At 42.8% G+C, this 17,624-nt stretch overlaps 1 protein-coding gene across 6 annotated transcripts; it reads left to right on the forward strand.

The window, feature by feature from the left end:
• The first annotated feature begins 59 nt into the window (after positions 1 to 59).
• On the forward strand, positions 60 to 16,706 carry CDV3 (CDV3 homolog). Of its 6 annotated transcripts, XM_055321203.1 has the most exons (6): positions 75 to 455; positions 1,158 to 1,234; positions 9,194 to 9,339; positions 12,772 to 12,931; positions 14,340 to 14,389; positions 14,518 to 14,706. In XM_055321203.1, exons 1-6 carry the CDS (start codon positions 216 to 218, stop codon positions 14,523 to 14,525), a joined length of 681 nt encoding a protein of 226 aa, XP_055177178.1. In that variant the 5' UTR covers positions 75 to 215; the 3' UTR covers positions 14,526 to 14,706. The 6 variants fall into 6 exon arrangements, with proteins under 6 accessions (XP_055177177.1, XP_055177178.1, XP_055177180.1 ...); XM_055321202.1 differs by lacking the exon at positions 14,518 to 14,706 and having other exon boundaries at positions 60 to 455; positions 12,778 to 12,931; positions 14,340 to 14,511; XM_055321205.1 differs by lacking the exons at positions 14,340 to 14,389; positions 14,518 to 14,706 and adding an exon at positions 14,791 to 16,706.
• The last annotated feature ends 918 nt before the right edge of the window (positions 16,707 to 17,624 follow it).

Consider the following 17,624-nt stretch of genomic DNA (forward strand, 5'->3'; position numbering starts at 1 on the left):
GGAGCGCCCGGGCGGACCGTACCACCGCCCGCCGGCACGCGGGGGGGGCCGCCCGCCCCGCCGCGCTCGCCTCGGCGACCCCGCGGGGCTGAGGCGTCGCCGCGCCCGGGAGCGTGAGCGCAGAGCCGGCCGCGACCCCGAGCTCGGAGCCCCGCGAGCCGCGCCCGCCGCCGGCCCCACCCATCCGGGCCGCGGAGGAGGCGGCGGCTGCGGCCATGGCCGAGACGGAGGAGCGGAGCCTGGACAACTTCTTCGCCAAGAGGGACAAGAAGAAGAAGAAGGAGCGGAGCAGCCGGGCGGCGAGCGCGGCGGGCGCGGCGGGCGGCGCCGGCGGGAGCAGCGGAGCGGCGGGCGCGGCGGGCGGCGGGGCGGGCGCGGGGGCCCGGCCGGGCGACGGCGGCACCGCGGGGGCGGGGGCCGCGGGCCCCGGGGCCGCCGCCAAGGCCGCGACCAAGGTGAGGGGCCGAGGAGGCCGGGATTCGGGCCCGGGCCGCGCGCCGGCGCCCATGTGCCCGCCCCCCGGCCGCCCGCCCGCCCGGGGACGCGTCCGGGAGGGGCCGGCGGGCGGGCCGGCGGGCGGGCGGGCGGGCGCGGAGGCGGCCATGTGACGGGGGCTTCCCACGCGGGCCGGCCGGCGCGCCCCTCCCCGCGGGGCCCGGGCACGGTCGGGGGAAGCGGGCCTCGACCCCACGTACCCGAGTGGCGTCCGCCCCGAGTAACTCGCTCTCGCGCCCCGAGCGCAGCCGTCTGGGCAGAATTTTCTCCCCGTGGCGTTCGCGGCGGCTCTGCTGGCGCGGCGCGGCCTCTGCCCGCGGGACGGAACAAGCCCCCGGACAGCGTTGGGGCAGGCGCCCGGTGGTGGGCTTGACCGTACCGACTTTTTGCATTCGACTTTCCCCGGTTGCTTTTTAAAAAAAAAAAAAAAAAAAGGAACAGCTTTCCGGAAGGGACCCGCTGGAAGTGAGAGGGTTTGACTGCCGCGCGCGTTTGTCCTCGGGCTCCTCGGCCTGGGGAGCGAGCAGACGAGGGCTTTAGGCCGGAAAACGAGTTTTAATTCATTTTAGGTCCTTGATCCCCGTTGCCTAGCCTTGCGATGCGTGGCCTTGGTTGTATCTTAACAAAGCTTTAATCGACCAACGGGGGTGTGTGTTTTACAGGATGAAGATGAGTGGAAAGAATTTGAGCAAAAAGAGGTTGATTACAGCGGCCTCCGAGTTCAGGCGATGCAAATAAGGTACGGTCTGGTCTGGTTGCAAATGTGTTTAGGTGAGGATAGGGATTCTATGGCTTTTCTGCAGCCCTAAAGCGGCATCACAGTGGCCTCATGCTTTAGATCTGCTTATCAGGGCTTGCCCCTCAGGTGGCAGCAGCCCTTCTATGTACGCTGACCAGATTTTAGTTGCCAGCTCCAAAATCCAGGCGAGATCTTGCCTGCTTGTTTGAGACAGCTAAAATGAAATGGCTTTAAGTTAATACATATTTTTGTAATTGAAGCGTATTGAGACAGATGCACAGATTTTTATGTTCGCACAGGGAGACCCGGTCTGTGTAATTTTCACAGTGAGGTCAAGAAACTGAAAATTACGGCCACGGAACACACCTAAGCCCTTTTCATCGCTGCCTTCATGCCCAAGAATAACCAGTATGTTAACACTGGAGATTAATTTTCCCTAAAGTTTTTCTAGGGGTGGCATCAGGTAGTCTAAGCGTGTTATTTTTAAAGTTTGAGAAAAATTAGAAATTGGGTTGATTGGCCTAGGGGATTTTAAGTTACTGAGTCCAACCTGTGGTGGTTGGTTTTAGATCGGTGAAGATAATGTCCTATTTTCCTGGGCTCATAAAGTAGAAAAAATGGGAATGGAATATATGGTTCTACCGTTTCAAGGTTGAACTCTTTTTATACCCAATTTAAAGAGATAAATGATCTAGCGAACTGCCTCCGGTTCAAAGTTTGCAACTTGGATACACCAGTGACCACGTGGCACACTGGAGGAAGTAATTTTCCTTAACAGAATTCTGTCTTTTGACTTCTTCAAGAGGTAATGTTTATGGCCTTTAAGTGGGTTATTCAAATTAAAAAACCAGGGCTAATAGTTTTGACGTTTGTCTGCCACAGCTCCACAGCCCTAGGTTCTTTCACATTGAGCTTATCCAAAGTGAAACCTGATTGATGAGGGGAGACTTTTTAGGAAATGGGCCTTCTCCAGTCCTGAGGTTCTTTTGTAGCCGTGTTAGGTAGAAATGATTAGATTGCACTTTTATTCCCAACAACTTGAGTTCGTACATAACCGGTTTTTGAAGAGGTATAGTTTAGAAAATATCCCTGTGTTCTCCTAGAGCTTGACCTGTGAAAACTGAGAGGTGGGGACATGAGGTTCTTAACTCTGTGGGGGGGGGTGGCACTGCCTTTTGTGGTTCCTGTTTGGCTGTACAGAATGAGGCTCTTGGTCTGCCTTTTCTGACCACAGGTTCTTAACTTCAGGTTCTGAAGATCTGAGTGACAGGGAGAGTAGTGTTTGGTCGTGTTGAACTTACTGAGCAAGAGTAGCACTTTCTGAGGGGGAAGGTTTCAAGTTCACCAAATGCTAGAAATTGATTTTATTATGTTATGGAGGATATTTAAACTGCCTGTTTTCCTGTCATTGATTATATATCCCATATCCATATTCAAGGTTATTTTTGTCTTCCTTTGTGGGTGCTCCAGAGATGATGAAACCTTTAAATCCTACCTTTCGGGATCCCTGGGTGGCGCAGCGGTTTGGCGCCTGCCTTTGGCTCAGGGCACGGTCCTGGAGACCCGGGATCGAATCCCATATCGGGCTCCCGGTGCATGGAGCCTGCTTCTCCCTCTGCCTGTGTCTCTGCCTCTCTCTCTCTCTGTGACTATCATAAATAAATTAATTAAAAAAAATCCTACCTTTCATCTTTGCCAGGGGCATAGGTAAAATCTCAGCTAGTGGGAATGTTTATTAAGTTCTACTTGACCTGAAGCTTGACCAGATTGTATGTTGTGTGTTTTCCTTATTCTTAGCATGTAGTCATTACTCCTAAGTGGTCCACCACAGGTCCTCCTCTAACCTGCTAACATTGAAAAACATACCTTCAGGAAGCTACTTTTGCGGATCCGCAATCACTGTGGAGTCTGGAATCTGTCTTGCTGCCCTCACAGATCATTCAATAAAGAGGAATCTTAACAGCCTTCAGGAAAGATTTGAGTATGAGAAGTCATCTGAGATTTAATAATAAGGACTAAAATTTTCACTTTCTATAATGAATATCCTTGTAAACTTTGTATTAAGTTCAAGAAACTTTGTTTCTTGATGGTGAAACTCCGTAGAATTGGAGTCCTCGAGGAAAGAACTCTCCTTCATAGAAGTGGGAGTAGGCTACTCACATAAATGGGTGGAGTTGATAATGTTCACAAAAACATGGACTTCGGAGAAAGACAAATTTGGGTTTTAGCCTGCTGCTTATTTGTGACCTTCAGCAAGTCATTACTTTTGAATGTTGATTCTGATCTACAGTATTGAGACAACTGCTAGCATTCTTGTGAGGATTTTGAACAGTATTTGTGAAATACCCAGTAGGTAAGATTAATCTTATCTTCCCTGTTCAGTAGGTAAATTAGAATAACTTAGTCTTTGGAATTTCTCTATTACTTACCATGAGGCACCGGATTTATAATACCAAGATCGAGGACAAGTGGAGTTGCGCTACCTACTACTATCATGACTAATGTTAGACTCTGGTGAGTCAATTCACTGTGGACCCGATACCAGAAAATGACATGTTCCAGGTGGCATTAGTATAACCAAAACAAAAATCCTTCTCAGGGTGTTAAACATCACTGTAGACTTTGAATTATTGTCTTCCACAGTTTATAACCTTTTAGGCAGAATCCCTAAGGAGGGGACAGAGAAGTGAGGTATCTTCTAGAAGCTATGGTGGCTGATTCTTTATGCCTTTCATCTGTTACCTTTTTCTTCATGAGAGAGGCAGACTTGCTATATCAGTGTGAGACAAGGAAATAAGAAACTTTGGAGGTTGACCTAAAATAACTGGAAATATTCAGCCTTAAACTCTTAAAATTTTTCATCCAGCTTTCTGCTTTGAAAAATTAGAAACTTCAAAAGTTGCATGAGTTATGAAATAAGTACCCATATAATCTCTGCTTAGATCTCTTGGTCATTTTTTGTCACACTTGCTTTAATCTAATCAGCTATAGATGCTGCATATAGCCTTAAAGTTCTTGACTCTAGACCTTACGGTAGGTTAGCATACTGACCCCTTATTGAAGATCAGTGTGCATTTGAAAGAGGACATTTTTCAGTAGGAAACATAAGTTATTAATGTTCTATCTCACATTTACCAACTAGCTCAAGATTCAAGGTGCCAAGAGTAGGACTATAAGGTCTTGTGTCAAATTTTGTGTCTAAATTGATAAGACGTATTCAAGGTCATCGTTACATATAGGCAAATTCTTTAGAGGGGTGCCATTGGGAAGGTGATAAAAGGTGCCTTAACACTGGAGCTTAAATTGTTGAACAATCTAAATAGAACCTATAGGCCTCTCTTTAACATGGGTTTTCTGTGGGGGGCGCAGGGGAGAAATTGCATTTAATATTTGATGTTACTAAATGTCGAACATTTGTCATGTTTCAGTATTGAACTGAGTTCTTGGAGGGGTGCCTGGCTGGCTCAGTATGTGAAGCATGCGATTCAGTCTCAGTTGAGTTCAAGCCCCATGTTGGGCTTATCTTTAAAAAAAAAAAAAAAAGAATTCTTGGAACCCAGTGGTTTTTTTGTTTGTTTTGGGGAACACTCTTAAGGAATTTAGACCTTTGAACCCATTAGGTGGAGCTGGTTAAGTTGTTCCTGCATGCAACCTGGATTCATTGTAGGAAATATTAGTGTGGCTGCAGTGTGCCAGACCTCAGGGTTGTGGAAATAACTCCTGCTTTACTATAAACCCAGTAGATTATTTCAGTGACAGGCAGGATGCTTTGGAACACAGGAGACACACGCTTAGTCTCCCATGTGAAAGGGTTGAGAAAGTCCTTGTCAGAGCGCATTGCCATTTTGAGCCCCAGCATGGTTCATCAGGCCACGTCTATCTCCATTTTACTGTTGTAACAGTGATTGGATATTAGGGTCAACCAGTGGAGATGCCTAGCATTCTAGCAGAGGCTCAGTTAAGTCTGGATTTTGTTTCAGCTGTTAAAATCCTAGTGTTGGGGAAGGAGGGTTAGAATGTATAAACCCTCATGTAATGTCCTGTGAGATAAAGAGGTAAGGATGTTCCATCTTTATTAATAAACTGCTGCAGGATGTGTAATCCTGATCAACCTTGTTGGAAGTGAATTTCTCAAAATAGAGAAAATTTCTGTGTCATATGTTAGAGGGGATAAAAGAGGATAAAATGAAATAAGAGGCAACATGAGAGTATGAGCTCTGGAAACCCAGGGATTGGCTGTGGTACTTTGTAGCCCTGGGGAAGGGACTTAAATGTCTGAGTGTCAGTTTCCTCCTGTGTACAATGGGTTCTCCTGCCTCCCTTGGTGAGGTTTAACTTTGTAAAGTGGTAGGACAGGGCCTGGCCTCCTAGATACTCAGTAAATATTCCCTTTTCTAGCGTCCTTCTCCTATACCCCCAGCAGTGCCTTATAGACTTTGGCATATTTAAGACCATATTCTTTAAAATATAGTGTTTAGAAGTGACAAGAAGCTATATGTTCTATTAGGGTCAAATACCAAATTTCAGCCTAATTGTCTTCTGTGGAAATGATTCTTTGCAACATTTGTCTTAATGGCATTTAGAGATATGACATTTTCTGGAGTGTGTAAGAAAGAAAAAGTGAGCAGATGTTTAAAATCATTTCTACCTTGCCCTTAGTCTAGTCCTATGGCATTTTTTGCAAGGCTTTTTAGCATCTTGGGGCCTTTGTTCCCTCTACTGGATGAAGGATCTTGACAAGACAATTTCCATGGTTAGTACTTTCAAGTCTTAAGTTGTCTTGAGCCTTTTATTACAGATACACAATCCCTTTAATTCAATGATTCTTAGTTTATAATTGGAAGGGGTTTTTATTTATTTATTTTTTAAAAGATTTATTTATTTATTCATGAGAGACACACACACAGAGAGAGAGAGGCAGAGAGACACAGGCAGAGGGAGAAGCAGGCTCCATGCAGGGAGCCCGACACGGGACTCGATCCCCGGTCTCCAGGATCATACCCCGAGCTGAAGGCGGCGCTAAACTGCTGAACCACCAGGGCTGCCCTGAAAGGGGTTTTTAGATTTGTGATTTATTCGTTCTTCACTTGTTTCTGAGGGTGAAGGGGCAGTAAACACTAGACAATAAATGAACTTTCCTTTTTACATTGGACTGTCAGTATTCTATCAGACCAAATAGGGATTTTTCTTTAATATTTTATGGTGAGTTAGAGAAACTATATATTTAAGGACATTTGAAAGGTATAACACCATTAAATGGCAAGAATGGTCTGTAATTCCTTCTGCTTAGTGATACTCTGCTCTTAAAATTTTGGTTTTCAGTTGATTGCTTACTACAAGCTGATAGGTCTGGAGTTTAGATGTGTATTAATCACCAAATATTAAAGTAATTTGAAGGAAGATTATTTTAGAGTCCAGTGTGTATATTTGAACAATAGTGATTCAGCACATTTTGCTGAGTTAACTGTTTCACAATGTAAATGACCAGCTGAAAGCCAGCATATCTTGGGTAGGGAGGTATATATGAGTGTAAAAGTGCCATAAAGGTTCTTAAAATCTTTGTAGGGGTCTTACCTCCCTGTGTGGCTGGGATTGGGTTACTGGGACATTATTAACTAGTCTTATGTAACTAGATAAATAAGACTCATGTTTTTACTCATGAACCAAGCAAATTGCATGAAAGTATAATTACATTGGCATGGTTCTCAGAAGTGGGTGACTAAAAAAGTCTTTGGGGACAGTTCTAATGTTTGGATACCACTGTTAGACTCCGGGATAAATTAGGATCTTTATATCCTTACCTGGTCATTCGTGCCACATATAAACTTTAGAAAACAGGGTCATAGTGTTTGTATCTATTTTTAAAAATCCATTTAAAAAGAACATGTTCATGTTGTGGGGTTTGGGAATTTTGAGTTTTGTCCGGTTTTATTTTTTCCTAGTATAAAGGTGGCATGTGTTTGAAAACTCAGGTGGGTAATAAAAAGTCTAATAGTGGGGCACCCGGTGGTACAGTCAGTTAAGCGTCTGACTCTTGATTTCAGCTCAGGTCGTAAGATGGAGCCCCGTGTCAGAAGCCACACTCCGCATGGAGTCTGCTTAATTAAGATTCTCTCTCCCGCTGCACACCCCCTTTACCAAAAAAAGCATGTAAAAACATTTACCAGCACTTACTATGTGCCAGACACTGTTCTTTGTGCTTGTGTCTATTAACTCATTTAATTCTCATAATGGGGCTGTTATTCCCATTTTTACATAGGAGGGAACTGAGGCATACAAGATTTGAGGGCGGTACTCAGTCTCTGGCTAGTCAGTGGTGGAGCCCAGATGATATGAACCAGAAGTCTGGCTTTAGAATTTGCTCATAACTGCTTGCTGCATGTAAAAGATAAAATCAGTGCATTGTAGCACCCAGCTACTTTTTCAAACCCTTTTTTTAAAAATCAAAATGTTCTTCTACTTAACATTAGGTGAATAGATTTCTTTTAGTAAGCCACTGACGTAATGGACGTGAGTATTAGTTCCATGTCAGCATAGGCCTGACAGATGGCTCATGGGATTCTGTTCTGTGTTAAAGGAAAACCGAAGGGTGGCTTGGCCACATTCTCATTCTTCCTTTTGAACTCTATAGTCTAAAGTCATGCTACAAATGCAGATTAAAGATGACTAGTTCATTCCCCTTTCCCTCCCTGATTGCTGCCAGGGGCCTCGGATTTCTGAAATCACCTGTTTTTATAAGTGTCTGTAAAGGAGACCGTTAGTTATTCAAGACATTTATCTTACAGCCAGCATTTTCCTTGTTCTCATAGGAATGGAAGGAAGCACCCTTAGATGTCCTTTGCAGAAGTCAAGAGAGGCCATGGTGTCCCCAGGGTCATATAGGGCAGGGCGGGAGTCATCCATACGTTGTTAAGGCCTTGATCACTGACCAGGCACCAAAGGGAGAAAAGTCTAAAAGTGAAAGGCCGAGAACCACTTTAAGCAACAGCCCAGTTTTTTCTGCAGGAGAGAAATAGTAGCAGAAAGGGGGTTAGATTTAACAGGTAACTCCCTGATTCCTGACACCAGCTAAGTCAAGAGTAAAGAAATAAGAAATTGACATAAACACCACAGCCAGCCTAAGGGTAAGGTATCCACTAAAGAGGGTATCTTGCACATTTACACTTACTGCTAAAGCCAAATACTGAGGCTTTTTTTATCCTCTTTTCCAAATAGGTGGCATATCTGGTGATAAGGACCAGTTCTCCATATTCCTTTGTCAAACAGTAGGGACTGGCACTAATGGTCTGTAGCACTGATGTGAACACTGAATATATGCTTGTTCTGTTGGAGTGGGAATTCTAATTTCGAGAGTATTTTGTAATATGTGCTAAAGGATTAGCAAATGAAATTATACAACCTCTAAAAACCATTTGATCACTGAAAATATGCTTACCATGAGTGCCTGTTTGTCCACTGTGGTCCTGGAAAAATCCAGCAATTACCCTCTTAATCCCTCAAGTCCCCCCCCCCCTTTTTTTTTTCCAGATAAGCCTGGCCTCTCTTCCTCCCTTAGTTGTGTGATTTAGGCTCCCTTACTTAGCCTGGGTCCTGCTTTTACTAGGGACTGCTATACATAATCATAAGGATTGTCATTAGTCTGGCATGTCAAATATCTAAATGTTGAGTATGAGTATATGAGGTTTGCAAAAAGGAGAGCAGAGACTGTCAGACCAAGTGGTTTTCTAAACCTTTTTTAGTAATGAAATTCCTTCCATATGAAGTCAGGTGGAAGTCCCAGTGTATGACAGATAAAATCCCCTCCTGTGTCTGTTTCTTCTAAACAAGGGGGGCGTTTGGGGCTCTGAAGAGGTTAGGTGACTTCTCTTAGGGTCACACAGATCAGCATTGGTACAACTAAGATTTTGGACTCTTCCTGGTAGTTCTATAATTAAATTCACTTGTTTCCTTTTCCAATAGTGAAAAGGAAGAAGATGATAATGAGAAAAGAGAAGATCCCGGTGATAACTGGGAAGAAGGTGGAGGTGGCGGTGGTGGTGTAGAAAAGTCTTCAGGTCCCTGGAATAAAACAGCTCCAGTACAAGCACCTCCTGCTGCAGTAATTGGTAATCTTAATATTTTGTTTTCATAAAGATGTCCATGTATAGTTTCATGCACTTAGGCATTCAACTATATGCTTACTTGGGGTAGAATGAGTGGGGTTCCTTTCTGTTCTTGGGAGAGGTTTGTATATGTCTGTTTAAAGACTTCTACATCTAAGTAAAGGAATTTGGAAGTTAAGATACATGCTTTTTTGTAGGCTGCTTAGATTTATATGTAAACTAACTTGCCAAACTTAAATACTTAATTTTTGATGATTGGCTAAGGGCTATTGAGTACTGGTGTTTCCATTTACGTGTTTTTTCTCCCATTCCCCATTTTACTCTGTCTTAAAGCATGAATTCTCAGAAGGGTACATTTTATCACTCCTAAATGTTGATAAGAAGTGGTTTTTGGTGGGGGTGTGTGTGAAGAAATAGATCTTTTAGTGGTTTGTTGCCCACCAGAGAAAGTGTATGCACAGCATATCTGTGGTATTAACATTTCTTGGTGTGGGGGCATGGTGTTTACAAAATTGATGTCTAGAAGGGCAGTGTTGAGAAAAGTTTAAGGAGCATTGCTTTATAATGTATATTTTTTTTATGCGGAATAATATAAAGAATATCAAATCACTCCAAATCCTGCCCAGAGATGACAGATAACTAGTGTGTGTCAGCATTCTTGCATCATTTCCAGCCCTTGGCTATGTGTATATTTTTTTCCCATTTAACTTTTTTTTCTTTTAACTGCATCTGTCACTGATCCTGATGCCCTCAGAATTGCTAAACTCAGTGTCCCAAGTCTCACTCCTCAACACGAGTTGCCCCATCAGCAGCATTTGCCATAGCTGATCACACCAACACACTGTTGGCTTCCAGGACACCACAGTCTCCTGCTCCTTTGGTAGGCAGTCCTCAGTCTCCCTGGCTGGAATTTCTTCTCTCCTACCTCTTAGAACCTACCCCAGTGCTCAGCCCCTGCTGCTGTCTTCATGCCCTCACTCCCTTGGCAGTCTCTAATGCCAGCAACTCCCAAAATTCACATCAGCTCAGATCTCTCATGGTCACCAGACACATAACCTATATATATCTTAACTGCCTACCTGGCATCTTGATATCCCACATACCCCAAACTGAACTCTTCATGTACAGTAGACTCTTGAACAACATGAGGGTGGGGGCCCTGAACCCCTCTGTCCCAAAATTTAACTACTGAGAGCCTACTGTGACTAGAAGCCTTACCATAACATTCAATTTATACATATTTTATATATTTATGATACTCTATTCTTAGAATAAAGTAAGCTAGAGAAAGAATAATAAAATCATAAAGAAAAAAATATGCTTACAATACTATATCAAAAAATCCAGGGGATCCCTGGGTGGCTCAGCAGTTCAGTGCCTGCCTTTGACCCGGGCCATCATCCTGGAGTCCTGGGATCGAGTCCTGCGTCGGGCTGCCTGCAGGGAGCCTGTTTCTCCCTCTGCCTGTGTCTCTGCCTCTCTCTCTCTCGGTCTCTCATGAATAAATAAAAATCTTAAAAAAAAAATCCGTATGTAGGCGGAGCCCTGTAGTTCAAACCCATGGCAGGGGTCAGTTATATCCATCACACACAGCCTTCCTAATCTCATTGCTATTCTTTCAGTCACTTAGGCCACAAATCTTGGGAGTCATCTCTGAGACCTTTTTCTTGCTCCAAATCTAAATTAATTTTTTACGTGGATTACTGAGGTAACTCTTAACTGGTCTGCCTGCTTCTATACATTTGCTGTTCACAAATATCCAGTGGTGGCCCCTCTACTCGGGCAGGAGCAGAAGTTCTCAGTGACTTGGAAGTCCTTGGATAACTGCCTTGTAATCTCTTTCTCACTTGATGTCTCTTTTAATCTGCTCCTCGCTTACTCTTCTCCTTGAAGGTGCCAGGCACATGGTTGTTGCAGCCAACCCTTTGTGCATATATTCTCAGCCCGAGTTCCTTTATATTAAGAGTCTCTAAGCTTTTTCTGCAAAGGGCCAGATAATAGGTAATTCAGGTTTTGAGGGCTGTGAGGAGATGGCTTTAATTAGCCAGCCCTGCTGTAAGAGCACAAAAGCAACCATAGACCATACATACATCCAGTGAGTCTAGCTCTGTTCCAGTAAAACATTTATAAAATCAGGAGTCAGACCAGATTTGGCTTGTTTACCAACTCTAGGTATGTTTGCTGCCTTAACTTCTTTCAGGCCTTGTTCGGTTTTCACCCTGTCTGTCCTGTGCTCCCTTTACAGACCCCCTACTTTCATTTTCGGTATGGTCCCAACCTTTACATATATAAATATCTCCTCCCTCGAGGATAACACTGTCCAATAGTACTTATTGCGGTGATGGGATGGCACTGTTCACTGTAGTAGCTGCTAGCCAGAGGTGGCTTTGGGTGCTTAAAATAAGACTAATCTAACTAAGGAATTGAATTCTTAAGTTTACTTCATTTCAAATAGTTATATGCAGCTAGTGGCCTGAATATATCCAGTTCATGAGGCATGTTCTTAACATTTGTACCCCCACTGTGCAGTTTAGAACAGCACCTGACATGTAGCAGGTGCTCAGTCACTAATGAATGCGTGTTATATTATAGCTTTCCCACACTTAATTAAAAGCTGTATGAGACAATAAGCCATTATAGTTGTATTCAAATGACTGCATTATATTGCAGCTAATAAATGTTGATGTAGGCGTTTATTTGAAACGAAGTTTTTGATAAATGGAAAACACAAAAAAAATCTGTATTGAGAATGGGGAGAAAAAAATGATACATAGGGAAAAAGCTGGGCTCTGTCCCGAAAAATGTTAGCCATCCATCCTGGGAGACTCCGGGCTGTCTGGGCTGCTCAGCTGCTTAGTTTTTTTTTCCCTGCGTTACTGTGTATATAAAACACGATGAAGAAGCTTAAGATCCATTGATGTGGAAGACAAGGAAATAGTAAAGATTTATAATAGTTTATTTTTTATTGGTCATTTAGAATTAAATGTATACACAAGCATTTTAGTAAATAAATTCTTCACACGAGGCATGTTATTTAACCCACCACCCAGGTAAAGAAGTGATTACCACATTTACCCCAATATATAAACTGAGGGCTGGGATAGTGCTGTTCTGAAGGATGGTCCCTAATGGGTCTGTCTTCCAGATCCAGGAGATTTCTCTCCTAGTTCCAGTAAGTTGATTTAGAAAAAGAACTCGTTTACATAAGTAATTAAAGTTGCACACGGAAAAGAAGTTAGAGAAGACTGCCCTGGAAAGCTAGAGCATTTTCACTTTGAGACATTTCCTCAGATAACTTGCCTTCTGTTGTCCAGAGATTTCTTATGTAGGTATTGGGTTTTTTTTCCTCTAATTGTCAAGTTACTGGAATGTGAGACTAGCAGACTAAACTGGCAGGCATTTGAATAGTTTCTCTTAACTGTTACAAAATGTTAGTTACAGAAACCCCAGAACCGGCAATGACTAGTGGTGTGTATAGGCCTCCTGGAGCCAGGTTAACCACAACAAGGAAAACACCGCAAGGACCACCAGAAATCTACAGTGATACACAGTTCCCATCCCTGCAGTCCACTGCCAAGCATGTAGAAAGCCGGAAGTAAGTACTCTTGACTCTTTCCTTTTGTCTGGGAGCCCTGTCCCTTGGCCAGTGTGGGCTGTAGGAGATGGGAAAACTCATCTGGGGTGGTAGGGAGTCTCCTTGGTAAAGCCCAGGCTGCATCTGACAGACAGCTGAGACCAGGGTGGGGAAAGGGGTGAGGACCCTTGAAGGAGCAGTGAAGAAAGCACCAAAGAATAGACATTGTCTACAAAAGTTTCTTTATTCCTGGTTTATGTGTTCTGTAGCTATGACAAGTCTCATCTAGTTAGAATTCTTTTAAGTACATTATTGCTGGCTTATGTTCCTCATATCATGGAAACTAGAAATGTAAGAGCAGTATTTCAGTGTATTCCCAGTTGATGTGAATAGATGAAAGATGTTGGCATTTGTAAATCTAATATTAAAATAATCTTATTTCAGCAGGTACTTAAAATGAATGCTACCTGGAATTAAATGACCACATATGGCACTTCCACATCTTTTTTAGGGACATGAATTTTATAAAGTAAATAAAATGGGAAGAAATGTAAAGGACATCAGATGGAAATACTGGTTTTGGGGAGGTGGCTTTTAAAGTAAATCCCAGCCTTCTTGCCTCTTTGAGAGCCCAGCTGGCGTGAGTTTAAGCCTCCACTTGGACTTGTTCCTCTGCTCTGTCCGATAAAATAAGGGGCAGTGATTTCCCACACTCACCTTTCTGATCCACTCCCATAAAGTAGAAGTGAGGGAGAAATCATTGATTAATGAGTAGAACTTTACTTGAATAAGAAAATTGTTGCCCTTATGCATAAGGAGATGTATTGTTTACTATTTGCTTAAAAATAAAAGTAACTCTTAGAAAGAATCACCGTGTCATTAGATAGCCGATAGCCTTTTGATTTTGTAGTTGTCTTCAAGTTGGGCCCAAAATAGGTTTGCAGTAAATAGTATTCAAATAGATTTGCTACCACAGAAGATAGGACCATAAAGCTTCAATATTTGTTGAAGCCCAGGAAATGAATTGATGACGATTGCAGGTTTCCCCTTCTGTTGAAAGTTGAGCATTCCTGTGAAACCATTCCTAAGCCAGAGTGCTGTAAAACAAAGAAGATCCTCCGCTTTCAGAAAGTTTGCATTATGCCACTTCACTTTTATAAGAACTACTTACTTTCACTAACCAAAAGAAATCTGAAGAGGATTTTCACCATTAGGAACAAAAGCTGTCGCCATACTAACAGGTCCTTTGTAAAAGCAAGTAGTGTAAGGCAGACTTTGGGAAAGCGAGACTCCTATACCAGTTTCCCTTCCTCTTCCTCAGGCTACTTCAAAGGGGGTGGCTTTTTCTTTTTTTTTTTTTGAGGAAAAATATTTACGAAACAACCCAGTGAAGAAGAAATATTTACTGATTACATTTCTTTTCCCATAGGGATAAAGAAATGGAGAAGAGCTTTGAAGTAGTAAGACACAAAACTAGAGGTAGGGATGAGGTTTCAAAAAACCAGGCCCTTAAACTTCAGCTAGACAACCAGTATGCTGTGCTTGAAAATCAGAAAAGCAGCCACACACAGTACAATTAAGGAATGGTCTTTGCTAACCCTTCTAAGGTAACTAGACTGCAGCTAACCACCAGGAACAGCCTTTCATCATCTGATCTCTGCTGGATCCACTGCCGATGCAGAACCACTCCATATAAGTGACCGGTCCTCTGGCACTATGGAAGTAGAAGTGTCACAGCTGCTCTTTGTATATATTGGATTTAGGGGGATTCTCATTCTATAAATGCGTGAACTAGATTCAGCAGTGTTCTTTCATTATTACTCTGCAAATACAAAAACAAACTGCAGCCAGTGGTCATTTCAAAATCTTTTTATGTTCAGATACTGAGCCTTCGTAAGGGCTGACTACCTCAGGTTTGCTGCACTCGTTGCGGACTTCATGTGGATCACAACTTCTGGACACGAAGGTTACAGCTAGTAAGTGTCGGTGTGAAGCTTGAAACCAGCTCTACTGGATTCCTATCAGAAATCCTGCAGAAAGTCAGCCATCTGGGTTCTGATCTGCTGTAAAAGATGAAGATTTAAGTGACCTTAATTAACCTGTCCTGTGCCCCACCCTTAAGGAATATTCTGTAGTGGGCTGTGTTAGACTTCCTGGAACATGCCGCTCTCAAAAGAACTCGTGTTCAGATGATCTGTGTACGGTTGTGATTTTATAATTTAAACTTTGAGTTGTATTCTGAGGTAACCACAGATTAAATTCAACTGAACTTGGGTCCACCAAGTGGGAAAGGGGGTGGGGGAGGGAGTAATCTTATTTCTTTTAGTGATTTTTTTTTTATTTGGGTAGTGCTTTTTTCTGTGTCCACATTAAGGCCTTTTTTTTTTTTTCCTTTGACTTGGAATAAATTCTTTGACAGAGCATATTGCTTGGTTAAATAAGTAACCTGAAATATGCATTAGAATTGTGAAATGTCTCGTGAATTTGCCAATCCCTAGAGTGGAACCAAATAGCCTTTGATGTCAAGGGCAGTGGATGTGGGGGGCTCTACTTCAGGTGCTGCTAAGCCTCCTCTAATCAGGTCAAAACTGTACAGGAAACTGCAGTGGAAGGAGTATGGGTTCTGCTCAGGCCAAGGGATTCACTGACCTGTCCTTATCAATTCAGAGCAACATGAGCAGAACCTTAACCTAAAAGCCACTTAGGTTTTCACAGATCTTGTATGATCTTTGACAAGATTTCCAGATAACACTCGTGCCCAAATTTTTCAGGTATTGGACATGCTATAGATGTAGTGATTGTGCCAGTTTAGCTCTGTTACCAACCTTCTGGTATGTCTACGTTCATTTGAAGAGTCAGGGGCGAAAGACAGGTGATGTAGCACTTCTGTTTTTAATAATTACAGCTTAAACTATCCAGTAATTTTTAGTCCCTAAAGGGACTTCAGGAAGCTACCCAGGATTACTGAGAAGTCTTTCCATCTAATAAGATAGTCTGGTAATTGACTAGTTTTGTTATCTTTGGTTCAATAGAGAGATTTCAAAGTGGTGTGTGACCACTTTATGCAGAGTCTGGGTTTCTCTATTATAGATCCCTTTGCCAAATGCAGGAGCTGCAGACTTGCTACTGGCAAGAGTGAAGCAAGTGAGGGTGTAGAGGGTGTAGAGCTATCTTGGTGTGGGGGCATCCCTTGGAGTTCGGTCTGGATGAGAGTGTCAGTGCAGGAATGGGCTCCCAGGAGGTGACCGTGTCTCCAGACAGGACCTGCCCACCACATCTGGGCCATGATGGTGTTTGAGGTGGCGGGCAGGGTGTCTGCCTTCTGGTGTACTGGGGTGAGTAGCTGAGCCAGCCAAGAAGAGGTTGGATGATTAAGCAAGAAACAAGGGATTCTTGGTTAAACTGAAGACTTCATTTGGGAACCAAAAATCTTATCTCTTGGACCTTGAGCCACATATTTCCCCTGAAAAGTATACTTTTTTTTTTTTTCTTCTCCAGCAAAATTTTGTTGGGGGTTGTGTTACTGAGGAATGAACTGAGATGAGTATGTGGAACATTTATTTAATGGCATACTATACTAGAAACCTGAAGACCTGCAGGAGATTTAAAATTCCAACTGTTGTTACAACTTTTTAAAAGATTGTGAAATTACAAAATGCACATGAATCAAGTTTTAATATACTGTATGATGGGTGGGTGAGGCTGTCCATTGTACCATTTCTTTGGATTCTCAGGCATGGTTTGGCAGTGTAAGAACTCTGTAACATTAACAAATTCAATAAAATAAATATATGGATTTTGCGGTCTTAACAGTTTTTATTCTTTAACACCCCACCACCGTAGTTTTTATTCTTAATCTTCATCCTCTTTGAAAATGGCTAACTGGTGCCATGCCTCCACCACTGTAGGAGGACCGTACTCAGCAGGGGAACCTTCTGTTGGAGGAACGTTTCTAGAGTCCTCTGTTAACAAGACATACCTGGAGTGAAGGGGGCTGCAGAGCTAGGTTGAGTATTCTTTACCAAAGTTAAAGCATTGAAATACACTTTTTTTCTTTGTTAGTATATTACATTTCGTCATAAACCATGGCAAGGGGATCAGCCATCCTTTAAAGTTCAGGATTTAGTCTGCATTGTAGACCCTACGTTTCTAAGCTAGAGAAAGTATATTTCAAGTCACTTTTGGTAATGGAGTTTAAATGTTTAATGTTAACTGCTACTTGGTCATTCCAGCTCCTCGATTTGAGATTTTTTTTCTTGACAGCCCTACTTAAAATAGAACACTTACAAAACACAGTCCCTGTCACTATTCTCTCTGAATTCCTCCACAGTTTTTTCCTGAGGTAAAAGTTGCCTTTCTAAAGTATACACTTAGTTTTTAGTATATTCTCAAAAGTTATGCAACCATCACCACTGTGAATTCTGGAACATATAACTCACCACCCCCAAAAAATTCCCTATCAATTAGCCGTCCTGTACCATTTCCCCAAGTCGCCCACCTTGAGCAACAATAGCTTTTATCTTTAGATTTCTCTTTCTGGACATTTCCCCTAAACAGGGCTATTCAACATGTCTTTTGACTGGCTTCTTTAACTTAGTATGTTTCTGAGATTGTAGCGTGCATCAGTGTTGTAGCATGCATCTGCACTTGGTTCCTTATGTTGCCAAACCGTTGCATGGATACACCACATTCAGTTCATCACTTGAACATTTGG

Source organism: Nyctereutes procyonoides, unplaced genomic scaffold, assembly GCF_905146905.1.
Source record: "Nyctereutes procyonoides isolate TBG_1078 unplaced genomic scaffold, NYPRO_anot_genome, whole genome shotgun sequence".
NCBI classification, from domain to species: Eukaryota; Metazoa; Chordata; class Mammalia; order Carnivora; family Canidae; genus Nyctereutes; species Nyctereutes procyonoides.